At 37.3% G+C, this 14,842-nt stretch overlaps 4 protein-coding genes across 4 annotated transcripts; 2 read left to right on the top strand and 2 right to left on the bottom strand.

The window, feature by feature from the left end:
• Positions 1-1,312: 1,312 nt before the first annotated feature.
• On the bottom strand, positions 1,313-1,828 carry C922_01251 (translationally-controlled tumor protein; the record flags this gene model as incomplete). Its single annotated transcript, XM_008816858.1, has 1 exon — positions 1,313-1,828. One exon carries the CDS (start codon positions 1,826-1,828, stop codon positions 1,313-1,315), a length of 516 nt encoding a protein of 171 aa, XP_008815080.1.
• A 1,342-nt stretch (positions 1,829-3,170) lies between these two features.
• C922_01252 (hypothetical protein) lies at positions 3,171-3,781 on the top strand (the record flags this gene model as incomplete). Its single annotated transcript, XM_008816859.1, has 2 exons — positions 3,171-3,252; positions 3,498-3,781. The coding sequence occupies 2 exons, from the start codon at positions 3,171-3,173 to the stop codon at positions 3,779-3,781; spliced, it is 366 nt and encodes a 121-aa protein (XP_008815081.1).
• A 1,717-nt stretch (positions 3,782-5,498) lies between these two features.
• C922_01253 (stearoyl-CoA desaturase (delta-9 desaturase)) lies at positions 5,499-8,490 on the top strand (the record flags this gene model as incomplete). The annotated part of the gene is made up of 2 exons (XM_008816860.1): positions 5,499-6,602; positions 6,730-8,490. 2 exons carry the CDS (start codon positions 5,499-5,501, stop codon positions 8,488-8,490), a joined length of 2,865 nt encoding a protein of 954 aa, XP_008815082.1.
• A 793-nt stretch (positions 8,491-9,283) lies between these two features.
• C922_01254 (hypothetical protein) lies at positions 9,284-13,581 on the bottom strand (the record flags this gene model as incomplete). Its single annotated transcript, XM_008816861.1, has 2 exons — positions 9,284-13,277; positions 13,565-13,581. 2 exons carry the CDS (start codon positions 13,579-13,581, stop codon positions 9,284-9,286), a joined length of 4,011 nt encoding a protein of 1,336 aa, XP_008815083.1.
• Between the last annotated feature and the right edge of the window lie 1,261 nt (positions 13,582-14,842).

The raw sequence follows: 14,842 nt of genomic DNA on the forward strand, positions 1-14,842 counted from the left end.
GAAATAAATTAGAAATAAAGTAAAAATAAAGTAAAAAAGGAATCCTTCTCATGTACATACATGTCGAGCATTTATGCGCTTGCTCCCTCTTGTACGTTCTGTACATAGACAAAAAATCTCGACGCGCATCTTTTCGCCCCAATTGGCATGAAGGCATCAACAAAATGCTTCCGTGTATTTTTCGCCCGTATTGCATGAACGGGAAGAGAACACGCAAATAATTCTTGTAGAAAGCAAAAAAAACTGCATCATAATCTTAAAAAATATTTTATTTTCCGACAAAAAAAGGCCGTTTCAGCCTGCTCGAAAGGGCAAAAGAAGTTTCGCCTATTACGTATATATTTTATGCTAAACGGAAAAAAAGAAATGTCACTTTTAAGCAGGACCCCCCAAGGGTTACCTGTTCTTCACGCAAAAGCTGAACCTTTGCAACATGAATGTTTTTATCATCATAAGAAAAATTAAAATGCTTTCAATATAGGAACAGTTTAACCATGTGATGACTATACTTTGACATTGCTTTTTTGTCATCCTACTTATCTTTTTATGTAATAAAAAGCTGTACGGTGTGTGTTCCCATTATTGTTGCGGGAAGGGTGAAACACGTTCATGGGCAGCCATTTCAAAGTGGCGAATCCAATCTGCCCAGTAAACGTTACCTTTTAGAGGAGAACATATGCCTACAATTTAAAAGCATACAAAATACGCAGGAAAACCCCAATGGTGTGTCCCATATGTTAAACTTAAAGAGTATACCCATTTAAGTGTCCAGTGAGAACAAGCACACATGTGTTCTGCGTCATGCTACATTATACGCCATTCTTTTAGTTCAAATTTGTACACGTAAATTTCTCTACAAACGTTTTAAGGCTTAAAATGTGTACTTTTGTTTGAAGGTATCCCGCAGCTGTGTTTTCTCAAAAATGAAATGAAAAAATGGGGAAAAAAAACTAAATACCAATTCACTTCTTTTTTTTTTACAACGTTTTTGCAACATTTTTGCAACATTTTTGCAACAACTTTACGGGTCAATGCCTAGATATGAATTTAAAGCCTAGGTTGAGCTTGAAAAATTGCACGCATTTTCATATATTCGCACAGATGTATATATGCAACGAAGAGGGGGGAGGGGAAAAAAAAGGGCAAACGCGTAGAGGTCCTTCCATATTTCTTACGCAGTGCACATGGTATAATTATAAATTGAATAAATGTCCATTCACTTATGTATATACACCTGAAAGGATGTATTATTATACAATTATTTTATTTTTTGTGCGTTTTCATGGTATGCTCCATTGCGGCATAGTGTGACTTAATACTTTTCTTCGTATAACCCATCTGATATATAAACGAAACGTGGAGTAACTTCTTCACCTTTGTAATATGAGTAAGTCAGGCCTGCATCCATATCTAGTGATTCTCCCATGTAAAATTCAAAGTCATCAAAATTTGTTAAAATATGTTTAATGAGTGGTTGAGCTTTCGTTTTAAAAACTTCTACACGATCTGGTTTTTTTTCTTCTAAATATTTGAGAATCTTTTGCATATAGTTCTTTATATAAACACTGTATTCCTTCTTGCTCAAAGATGTGGATGTTAATTGGAAGGAGTCAACAATGTCAATAACTTGTTCTACGTCGGCACCCATTCCATCCACTGCTTCTTCACTATTATCGGCAATACCATAGTCGTCATTTCCTTTTATTCTTTTATTTGATTTCACTTCAAAGGCGATTTCGCGAAAGTCTGCATTTCCAAATGGGTCTTCTTGATTGTACGAATCGGAACATACTTCATCGTTGGTAAACACGTCTTTGTATACTTTCATTTTGGGTGATATCAAGCGGTGGTACGGTTATGTATATATTATGCGTACAAACATACGTATTTTTTGCGTTTATGCGTATACGTACAAGCGCAAGGGTCAGGATAACTATGTTTAACTTATACGTAACGAAAATGTTCTTTAAAAAAAAGACAAATGCGTAAAAATTCACAAAAAAGGCACAGTTTAAATTTAAAATGTTTGCAAAGAATTTCCCTTTTTCTATATTTTATGTACGCTTTTTTGTGCTGAAATATATGCAGTCAAGTCATACAATTTTGCGCAACAAATGGGAAGAAACTGAAAAATGAGGAAAAAGAAATGAATGGCAAAGATGAAAAATAAAAAGCAATAAAAAAGTGAAAAATAAATTTAAATATAATGATGCGTAAAATGTTTGACATATGCCCAAGGCGTTAAAGATGCGATACGCTAACTTGTTCGTACGTACTGTACAAAAATGGGTAACTCAATATGCAGCATGTAATGCGTGACATGTAAATGTAACATTTAAGGCATAACATGTAGGGCATAATTTATTTTTACGAAGTAGCACTTGGAACAATGGCATTATTAACTTGACTCATTGTGACATAAGCAAAATATGTTGGGTTATTTAGTGATGTAGATTTTTTCGCTTCACCTTTTCCCCCAGTTTGATTGGCTAAACAAATGTTAAAAGGCTGAATTATGCACAAGGCGCGAGTAACCATGTAATGACTTTTGCCAGTCGGGGAAATGGAAAAGTTCACTGCATGAATGTATATACATAAACACTTGAGCGTTTAAGTCTAAATAAATTCGTAAGTAGAAGATGCGGCTGTAGTAACAATTAACCGTAAGGTTGTATATTGAAGAGGAAGGTTTTGCTACACGGAAAAAACATTTCCCCCTTTTCAAAAGAGTCCAAATGACATTCCGAACCTAATAATAAACAAATGAACATATTTTTATATGCACATAATATTATTATACAATGTTTAATGTGCAACATATACACCTGTGAATGCCAAAGGCTGCACCTGGACCAATTTACAAACACTATTATCGCAAAGAGGAATTTTACAAATAAGGAAAAGCTGCGTTAATCATTGCGCATAGCTCTTTTCCCACCCAAATTACACACGTATATTCGTCGTTCCATTATTTGAAGTGTAAAAGTAAAAAAAGAAATATTTCCCTAACCATTTTTGTCGTTTTAAAAGAGAAGACGTCCTTGCGACGTCTCTCATATAATTGAGTATAACATATGCAAATTGGGGTTTGCATCAAAATATGTTGCAATTATAACTCCTTTTTTTTTTTTTCTTCTTCCCCTCCCCTCTATTAGTATAAGAAAGTCAAAATGAAAGTAGCTCTTCTCATATTTATCATCCTCGCTTTGCTAAATTGTAAAAGCTATGGAAAATCGAAATTGAAAAAAAAAGGTAAAAAGTGGAAAAGGGCCTTTCTATAATTATCACTTCCCAGCACATAGCGTTACTATTTCACGCGCGCAACACCTTGGTGTAAATTATTTGCCACCATATGACTGTTTCAGCTTGCTTGCGTTGTGAAAAAAGGGTGGAAAAAGCAAAGCGGACTTAACAAACGCGAACGAAGCAGAACTAAAACGCTCGCCATTCACCCAATTTGTTTCCCTTTTCTTCTCCCTCTTCGCAACGAATTTTAGGCAAAAATGGAAAAAAGAATATATCATTGGGGGGCGACTTTTTGGGGGATATTACACCTCTACCGAATTCAGTATACAACCTACATGTTGATTTGAACAGAAATTACGAACTAAGTAGTTTTCTTTTAAACGAAAGCGAACGGATAAATGATACTCTATTTTTAATGTATAAAGAACACTCGAATACAGTGAAAGAACTCCAAGAAACGATGGACCAAAGACAAAAGGCCATAGATCAGTTAATTAACGAAATGAAAGAACTCAAAATTAAATTTTTTCCCTAAAACTGCACAATTGTTTTGTTCGTGTTAGATTTGCATTTTTTGTGTTAACTTTCGCGTGTAAGTTGTGTCTCTTGCGTTGTCAGGCAAGAGCTCCCCTTTCATGGCTCAGCTTAGCCTCTTCTTTTGCTTCTCCTTCTTTTCGATTTTGCGTTTGCGTTTTAATGTGCCATTTACGGGTGAATCAATTCCGTTGACGCTAACGTTTGTCTTCAACAATTCGTTACATATCAAACAAATTGTTTGTTTTTGTAAATAAATGTGTATAAAAAAAAATGCCATCGATCGGGTGTGCAAACCAAGTACGCGGGAGGAAAACAAAATTGTTTGCCTCTTCCAAAGGTTTTAAAGCCCCGTTTTTCATTTCGGCATGTTCATAGAGAACGAGCCCTGCAAGAAGGCACATTTTTATGCATAAAGAGCGACTCCTTCGAATCGCATTGTTTCAGTGTTGTGAATGCGTAAAAATTGTGACCAAAAGGAATGCACAGGTGGGTTTTTATTTTTATTTTCTTTTTTTTTGCTTTATTTTGCTATATATCTGCTTTTTTTGTGGCGCGGCGTCGAGTCAGCGGCTGATCTGTTTGCGTGAAAAAGCACAAAGCGCCCCTCGAAAAGGCAAAATATATGAGCCGCATTCCTTTTCTCGCCACGTCGTGAGAGCCTTTTTATGGGTGTACGCTGTGCCTGCAAAAATGTTTGCAGCATATGCATAGGTAATGTATACGGAATGTATAGCAATATATACGCATGTTCGTATCACATATGCGCATGGCACACACTCGAGTGCACGCTGGTGCGAGGTTGTCCAATTTGCAAAACTGAAAGAAACACTTTAAGGCATTTTTTGATCCACTAGCATAAGTATAAGACTAAAAAAATAAGCTTAAAAAAATGAATGCAATTTTCCACAAAACCAACCATTGGGCTAAGCGATGGACGAGAAAAAATTTAAATAAAAAAATTGGTGGTCTCACCCCATGTGAAATAAACCACATGCATATTGGCACGTTAGTGGAATCATAAAAGCGCAAATGACATGCTAAGGGAACCACATATGCAAACATGTACAAACGTGTACAAGCACATATATACATATAAATGTAAGTACAAAATATGCATAAAAAAGTGACATGTTATTTCCATATTCCCTTTTTATGCAAAACCTTATAAAATCTGCTATTCGAAAAAGTGTCATTTTTTTTTTTTTTTTTCATTCCATTTTATGAACAAAAAAAAAAAAATAAAATAAAATAATTTCGCAAAATTTGATAAAAAAAACACGAAAAGAAAAAAGAAAACATCAAATTTTACACGTATAATAGTGCCACGAAATAAATTTATACATATAGTTGGAGTAGATTTTTCCTATCATTATAACGTATATGGATATGCCTGTGCAGCGCTATATATATGACTGTTAAGAGGAAGCATTCTCCCTTTTTATAGCATAGCAAACGCTGTTCAGGGGAAAAAAGTTTTACGAACGGATGCGTGTATACGTACATATGTATGCAATACGCGAAAGATTAAATTAATTGCTACACGTAAACACCCGTTCCAGGAAGGAGAAAAACAAAATTATGCACTGGTTTCCTTTTGACCAAATAGCAAGTGTACACATTTCCATGTAAATGCACGCGAACACAGTTCAGTAGAATTCTTTGTTTTTAAATTGTTTACCTGACCAAAGTGAAGAGAAACACGTTCAAACGAATCGATGAGTTACAAAGGAAAAAACCCGGGAACGAATTTCAACCAAGTGGGGGGGAAAATGTGGGACTCCTTTAGCAAAGGATATCTGAATATCGAACAATTAGGAGTGATTTATATAGCATATGCCGTTTTTTTGACGTCCTCCTATATCTTCAGGAAATGTTTCTCCGATAAGTTTATTCATTTTGTAAATGTTTCCAAGGGACTGTTGGTTACTCTCATATCTTTATTAAGTTTGAAATACGTTGACCTGAACATCACTTTGGGAATTAACTTGCTTCATGTGTACAACATTACGCAGTTGTGTACCTTTTTAGAGTCCCTTTGCGGCAATAAGAAAAAAACAAATGAAAAATCAGCGAGTGAGGAAAACAAAGTTGTACACAGATACGAAATTAGCAAAGAAAATGAAAAAGAGTACAGAAATGAATACGAATTGATAGGAGATACCTCGAAACACTTGGAGCAGTTAGCAAAGAAAATTTTAAATAACGAAAAAAATATAAAAGAAAATGAAGGGATCTTAAAGGAAAAAGAAATTATAGAAGAAATCGAGAAAAAACAAAGAGAAGAAGAAGAATATATGAAAAAAAAAAATACCCTTGATTCTCAGAAAAAAAAAGACAGATCAAAATCAAATAGTATTTGGATTTACTTTTTTTTCTCGCAAACATTTTATATATTCTTCTACTTTTTCTTCTGGAAATATATTCACAACATCATGATTATAAAGGTATATTTAACTCTACAGCTGAGTAAAAGTCTGATTTCTTTAGCTAGCAATTTTTATCATAATAATACAAACATAAAGTTATTTAAAAGAATTAACCAATCGCTGAGCATTGCTTATATGATATGGCTGAGTCTATTTTTTACAAAATTACTGTACACCTCTAATGATAACTCAAAATTACTTTATAATTTTTCAGTCCTTTCTATCTTATTCCACGTATTTTATGTCTACATGGTCTTCGTGAACTATATATATACGTACCACAAGCAGTTCAGATCCTCCCTATTTTCTTTCATTTTGTTTTTCCATATATTTGGCGTAATTGGCATGATCAAGTTGTATTACCATGAGTATGGAAGGTCCTTGTTCATTCAGGTAAGCATTCCTTTTGTGTGCTTCCACGTTGGTAGCTCCCCCTCCCGTCCGCATCGTCTGCGCTGGTTTGTATTCCTCGTCTTTGTTCACCCCATTGTTTTTTTGTATCCTTTCCCCCCCCATGCAGTGCATAATATTTTACTTAATAAACGGATTCGGCATAACATTCGGTGCGCACCGTCTGTGGTCCCACCGAGCCTTTAAAGCGGGTACCTTCGTGCAGGTTCTGTTCCTCATTTTGAACAGCTTTGCAAACCAAGGAAGCGTAATAACGTGGTCCAGAAACCATCGCCTGCATCATAAGTACAGTGATACCAAGTACGATCCGCATAATATAAGATATGGATTCTTCTATAGCCATGTTGGATGGTTATTATATCAGAAGACAAAATATGTGAGGGAGAAGGAGAAAGAAATATATGTGGATGATTTATTACAGAACCAACTTCTCCTATGGCAACATAAATTGGATCCATATTTTAACTTTTTTTTCTGTTTCATTGTACCGGGAATATATTCCTATTTTATGTATAACAATTTCTGGGACGGATTCTTCATTCTGGGGGCGCTAAGATGGATCATCACCTTACACGCCACATGGTCGATCAACAGTGCCTCGCATTCATTTGGACATAGACCCTACAATAATGATATAAAAGCTTCAAACAACATTTTTACCTCCATTGTGGCGCTGGGAGAAGGATGTCACAATTACCATCATGTTTTCCCGTACTGCTATGCCATGAACGAAAATTTCTACATTCTGAGCATAAACCCAACTAAATACGTCATTCAGTTTTTTCACCACTTGGGATTAGTATGGGATTTAAAGTGTGCGCAGAATATCTGCAAGGAAGTACGCCTAAAGGAAGCGCAAAAAATAGAGAAGAAAAACAAATTATTAAGCGAAAATATTAAAAATGAAATAATGAAGAAAGAAGACACGAGCTACGTAACAGACCTAATGAACTCCTTCACAGCACTTTGCAATGACTATATAAACATCTCCACCTTTAGGTACATCGCGTATTTATTGAGAGATTTTGCAATAATGATGACCATTTTGCTAATTCACATATGCTATTGCTATAACAAATATGGAAATGGAACTTTATTTTCAAATATGTCTAAAAATTTTGAAGGCATAGAGAACAATAAGCTAATTTCGGTTTGCTCATTTGTATTTTTTCACATCATATTATATGCCCTACCCATGGGAACCATGTTCGCAAGTCTGTATTCCTTGGTTTATGAATGCAAAAGAGGATTACTTTTTAAAAACGTATTTTTAAATAACTTCTTTGGAAGTATCATTTCGTCCTTTATTCTTCTGCCATATACATCGGACAATTCGAGAAAATCGTTGCTGATATCGTTGAACGAAGATTTTTTAAAAGTGTTAAAAGGACCCATTTATTTTGATTTGTATTCATTCATATTTACCATATTTCTGGGATTGTACGGACTCGTCACCTACATATTTGGACACTTTTACTTTTTAATATTTTTCATAGCACCCTATGTAGTTTTTAACGCGTGGCTATTAACTTACATTTATCTGTTGAACAATCCACCCTTTTTTACTGTGGACATGAATGCGAAGGATGTTGATATAAGTGTTTTAAATTACGTGGCGTTTCAATCACTACTTGAGTGGAAAAAGAAAAATTCCATTTATCAGAGCAAAAAAAGATTGTACAAAATAGTTTTCTTCTTCTTAAATTTTATACACCATCATCTGTGCTACACACACATTGTAGAGTTCATTAATTCCAAAATTCCCAGTTATCGAACGAAGGAAATTTACAAGCAATTTGACAAAACGTTGGACCAGTATCACTCCCTGCGCAATGACAAATTTATTGAAATTTTGAAGCAGTTCTTATGAGGAAAGAGGGGGATTAGAACCTTTGGCCGAATTCACAAATGGTGTAGAAGGATTTGGCTAGTTAGTATCGCTGCATTTGCACAGCTAGCTTTTTTTTTTTTTTTTTTTTTACACATAGACACGTGTGCAATTAGAAAAATGTATGAACAGTTTTCATGCGAACGTGGATTATTTTTCGTTACGTCATTTTACGTTACTTCACATTTTTTCACTTTATTTCACGTTACTTCCTATCTTTTCACTGTATGAGAATCCATTTTTTAAGTCTTCATAAAAATTAAAATTAATAAATGATCAAAAATGCTACAAAAAAGAAAGGTGTATATTGACAAGATGATGAAGTGCTTTTTTCCCCATTCGGAAATCAGTTTAGGAGAAAAAGCGGAACGCAGAGCATATAATACAAGGATGTGTGCGTCCGGGCACACAGTGGGGGCAAAACTTTCTGCGTCTCCTTCCATTCACCGTCTCCCATTTTTATTTTTCAATATTTGTATGTTACCCCCATGTGCTCCCTTAACAAGGTCTTTTAAACTCACCGTAACAATAGCAACCACCTGGCCTACCTGGCCTCGGCGTTGCATTATTAACGAAATAACTGTCCATGCATCGTTCGCGGAGGAGCTCCAATAGTTTTTAAAACAAAAGCTGGCCTGGTATAGCGCGACATAGCAGGGTTGTCGTCACCATTCCGACGCGCCAACCGCCGTCATAACCGCTGCTCTAATCGCCGCTCTAACCGCCACTCTAACTGCCATTCCAACCTTTCGTTAACTGCTCACTGGAGGCGCGCTCAAAGGTACTGACACACGGTGGAGGACAAAAGCGTCCTGTACTGAAAGAAGGACTGATTTATTAAAAAGTGATTTCCTCGTTTCTTCACACTGGGGGCTGCCTTGTGGGGCTTAAAACGGCTTACTTGCTCAGGCGAAATTTCCTCCTTCTTAATTAACTTATCGTAGCTAAAGTGGACATGGTATATACTGTCCCCTTCGTACAAAAGGCCATAACCATGCTTCATTCCCCTGTGCCAGTAGCCTTCATATCTGTTTGTGTCACCATAGACAGATATTCCATATCCCTGTTTCATACCTAAGCAAAATTTCCCATCATAATTTTCTTTTTTTTTCTTATCACAAGTTATACTTAGTCCTTCTCTGTGTGGAACGAGAATGACCTTGTTCTTTTTTAAATATTCAACGACATCTTTATTTTTACTTAACTTTTCTTCCACGTTGCATATCCAGTGCTTGTCTAACATTTCGAAACATTTCCTCAACGTTTTTCTTTCCTTCATTTTTAAGACAGTTTCGAGTTTTTCCTTCAGCACGTTTTTTTTGATAACTTCTGCCTGATCTGGGTTTGGATCCTCACTTGGGGGAGAACTCCTCTGTTCGTTGTTTTTCTCTTCTATCGAAATGGGGGTTTCATCGTAACATTTTGGAATTTGACTTCCCGCGTTTTTTCCCCCCCTATGCTGGTATTCTAAGCAGTTCTTACTGCTTCCCGTGGTAAGGACGCTACTGTGGTGGATAACAGAATCGGACCTGTTCGCACAGCGAATAGGGTTTGTATTATCGCTGCAGCTGATGCCAGTAAGGTTTGCGGTGCTTCCGTTGCTAATGCTTTCCCGTTTCTGTTCCACGTTCTTCGAACTGTTAACCGTGGATTGTCCCCCACCCTGGTCAGTAAAACCAATTTGACTTTCTATCAATTTCTTAGCTTCAAAAAGCTGATGATGAATCTGTTGACACATGGCATGGTGGTCACTCCACAGATTCCGCCCCTTCCTGTTGGTTTCTTCGCAAGAGGGTAGGAAATAAATTTTCCCTACGTATTTATCCCTGTTTGGAAAAACGATATGGAAGTTTCTCCTCATGACAGGTTCATCATTTCTCCACTTCCCCTCAATACAGAAACATTCCTCCGAAATGGAGCCCTGATTTATGGTTAAAAAACCATTTCCATTTTTTTTCCCTTCAACAAAATATCCTTCAAATACGGTCGAATTGTTGTAGGACAGGAAGCCATATCCATGGGGGAGGAAGTTCTTAATTTCTCCCGTATATATAAGTCCATTTTTGTGTAATATTTTCCCCTTTCCTACTAAATTATTATTTTTAAAAATGCCTATGTAAGTATTTCTGTTAAAGATAAGTTTTCCATTCCCGTTAAATAAGCCATTGGAAAATTCCCCTTCATATTGATTCAACAAATTATCAACAAAGAGTCCATTTCCACTGAACAGATTATTTTTAAAATTTCCAAAATATTTAAATTTGTTATTGTATAGTAAATGACCCGACCCATTTATCTGATCGTTTTGCCATTCTCCGTGAAAAGTTATATCGTGTAGGTTATACAAAAATTTGCCTACCCCTTCTTTGCAATTTTTTAAAATGGAAAAGGTTCCTTCGTACACATAACCCTTTAACGATATTAGCAGGACGTCCTTAAAATTTTTTTGTCCATTTTTTCCTCTTTCCGCATTGTCCCCCTTTTCGATTATTAACAAATCATCCACAAATTTGTAGTCCTCCATTTTTTGCTTGTCGAATGGGACGTTATTCTGCTCTGCAATTTTTAAAAACTTGTTCATTTTGAAATCCTTCTCGATGAAATAATTATAATTTTCTGTTTCTTGCCATAATTGAAGAAAGCCCTTGTTATAATTCAGTTCGTACTGTTCTCTCAGCTCCTTCTTCCCCTCTTCGTAGTTTTCCTTGCTAGACATAAAAAAATTCTTAAAGTAGAAATGAAAGTGGCTCCTCAAGTTGGAAATGTATCTATCCGATTGATCATTCATTGATATGTTTTTTTTTGTGTTGCTGCTTTGGATCCTTTCTTCGGCTTCACTGATTTGGACAAACCTCTTCCGTTCGCCTTTTTGGAAGTTCACAGATTTCGTGTTTAGGACACATATGTCATCTTCGTCATCAATGTATTCTTGTTTTTCTCCGGCATGGTCAACTTGGCCTTCTCCCAAGGGGGGGTTACTCCTCCCATCAACATCATGGTGCTTACCCACATGGTTGCTATTCCTATAGGGAAGCGTTTCACAATTGGGCATCATTTCTCCACCCCGGGGTGTGTGCCTCTCCACTTCCCCATGCTGGTGCGTCAAAGTGGCGTTCCCACCTTCGAGGAAACCCGTTGCACATAAGCGATTGTTCAATACATTAGCAGAGGTAGAGTGTTGCCTGGAAGGGCCCCCCCCGGTATGACCATCTTTCGTGATGCTGCTCTGCTTGGCGGTCTCAAAAAAAAGAGAAGAAAAATTAATCAAAGATTGAAAAATGGAGTTAAGGCCCTTCAAATAATTATATTCATATTTTGTCAAACTTAAAACATTCATTAGATTTTCCTTTTTCACAATTAGCTCGTCATTGTCCAGCTCGTACAAAACATCCACACTATTCTTTACGTAATAATATACATCGCTACCTGTGCTAGTCGATATTAAGTAGTTCTTTCCATTTGCGTGTTCATTAAATAGCTGCAAGTTATTTATGTGGAGAAGGAGAACATACTTTTCGTGAAATAAAATCAGAGGGAGCTTTAATTTTATCCATTCTTCAAATTTGTCCTCATAAGTTTTTACATTGAATCCAAAATTTATTATGTCAGGAATGAAGGAAAGAAGGAGCAAGATCATTCTGCATCCATTTCCCTTCTTCGAACATGAAATGACAACTTTTTTTTCCAACAATATTGCTTTTAGAATGGTCAGAATATTTTTCACTTTTATGTTGCTAACATCTTCTATGTCTTTGGACAAATGCACGTAGTAATCATTGAACTCCATTTCATCAAACGGGTGATCCGCCGCGAAGCTGTCGACGAAGGTGATGAGCTCGCCGTACTTTTTTTGCCCATCTCCTTTAGTTTTCACAGAGGGCTGTGAGTCATGCTGCGCTGTGTCCTCGGATTTGGCCTGCTCCGTATCATTCGCTCCATCCTGCGCTCTACCCGTCGCTCTACCCTGCCCCAGGGCGGCCCTCACGGCCGGGAAAAGCCTCGCGTATATGAAGTCGAAGTGTGGCACCTGTGCAATGGCGAGGATCTCCTTGTAACTGCTGTCCTGCATATAATTCAGCCCTACCATGTAGTACCTGTTCCCACTCGGGGCATACATAACATTGTATTCATTGTAATTTTTGCACGACTTGTGATTGTAAAAATCGCAGAGGACGTTCCCCGTGTTGGTTTCCCCAAACAAGAACATCCTTTCTGTAATTAAAGATTTCACATCCTCTATCCAGTTCCCTTTGTATCTATGCCACACACAAAACGGGGTTATCATTTTCATTTTTTTTTTTTTCCTCCTTTTACTTAGATGCTCTATTTCATGCGGCTGGAATATCTCTGGGTGGACAAATTCAATTTCGACGTTTTCTCTTTTGGACAAAATGGCTACGCAGCAGACGTGTGGTCCATTGATGGCTGGATCGAAGAGACTTTCCATTTTGTTGCACTCGGCATTTCTCTCCATACTGTTGACCTCTCGTGGGTTGCTACAAACATTTGCTGATTCTTCCTTTTCATTTTCGAGTTCGTTATTTTTCAGAAAAAAGGAAGAAATTTCATCTGCGTTGAATTTGATGTTCTCCACATCTTCATCAAAAAGGTCTTCTATTTCGTTTCCCAATTCGTAGATTGGGTCTGGGGGGACCCCTCTGGCGGAAGCTCCATTTGAGAGTATCCCTTTCGTGGCTAACTCGTTCGTGGGTGACTCACTCGTGGCGAGGACGTTTCTCTCGAGTTCGCTTCCCTTATCATTGTCGGACCTGCGTGTTGAGGTTTGGACAGGAGAAAGGGCAAAAATATTCGGTGGAGGTTTGTACACATGTAGATATTTATACGTATGCTCTACACACGGACGTTTCGAAATGAGCGATGTGTACGGATCAAACGCCACAACGTCGCAGAAAAATGATTGCAACGCGTCTCAGTGTCCATGCTGTGCTGCGAGAAAAACTGACCTGTTATCTTTCGGCGAAAAGAGGTGTAAGCTATCAGTGAATTTGTTCATAAATCGATTCAAATGGGAGAAAAAAATATATAAAATAATTACTCAAATTTTATGTTCATTTCTGGTCTATAACAACTTTCAAATTAAGCAAAAAAAAAAAAAAACAAAAACAAAAAAAAAATGGGGTGACCGGGAGAATACAAAGAGGGAACAGTTTTTAAAATTCGGAAGGAGCTAACTGCCCTGATCTCCAGAGGGATAAAATTGTTGGATGGGGGGGGGGAGCCCCTTTCAACGCTTAAGCGAAAGGGGGAAAAGCAGCCTTTTTTTAACACTTTGTGTGTAATTTGTTTTGGCCGATGCGTTTTCATTTGTTCATTACCCATTTGCCCTTTCAGTTGCATGTGCATCGCTTTACCTCTTTCAGCACAAGGGAAAGAAAAACGCGAAAGGGCAATTCGTTCTTCCGTTCGGCTTCCCAATTAGAAGAAAAAAAAAAATACAACTCCGGGAAATGTATCACAGTACAGATAAGGTTCCACTTGGTAAAAAAAAAAAAAAAATAGTGCAGTGAAAAGAGGCGAACACACATCAGCATAAACGACTCTTCCTCAGGTGTGTGACGACTGCGTATGACTCCCAATTTAATGAAACATAAATCCCCATTTAGGCCTTTTTTTTTTCTTTCCTGTCCTATGTTATTTCTTCCCTCTGTGAAACTATATTTCTCCATTTTATGCCAAATGTGCTCATGCGCCAATTTATTTGAACGCACCCACAAAAATGGAGCTGTAACTCAGTGCACATTTGCCTATATGTACGCCGCCGCGATGATATGCGCTGTGGTTTGTAGGAGGAAACAACCCTACTTATGAGGAGAGGCTATATGCCCATGGAGACTCCTTGGACATACGTATGGAAGCGAAATTTGTGAAAAAAAAAGGCGCCCTGCAATTTGTCCATTTATAACTGTACGAAGTTGCCCGTTTAAAAGATGGAGAATTGTACTTTGCGGGATGCTTCCCTCAAATTTGTCCTGAAACCAACTGAAGAGGAGAAAAAAAAAAAAAAAAAACGAAAAAAAAGAAACAAAGGCGAATGGACACAAAGGGGCAGGGAACAGAAAGGATCATTTCTCATCCTGTGGACAAAAGGGACTTCCCCCTTCCTCCTCGGGGAATTTACCCGCAAAATGTTGCAACATAGTGAATAGCGCACGTTGGAACTTTACACCTGTGAGGAATCGTTGCATGAGAAAAAGTGTCCCAAGGGCGACTGAACGAAGCAAGTCGCGCGAACGTTCACCGATTTATGATTTGTTTGCGACATCTTTGCCATACTTTTTGTCTTCCATCTGAATCAGACGGCCGATATGAAAAA

Source organism: Plasmodium inui (assembly GCF_000524495.1).
Source record: "Plasmodium inui San Antonio 1 unplaced genomic scaffold supercont1.4, whole genome shotgun sequence".
NCBI lineage: Eukaryota > Apicomplexa > Aconoidasida > Haemosporida > Plasmodiidae > Plasmodium > Plasmodium inui.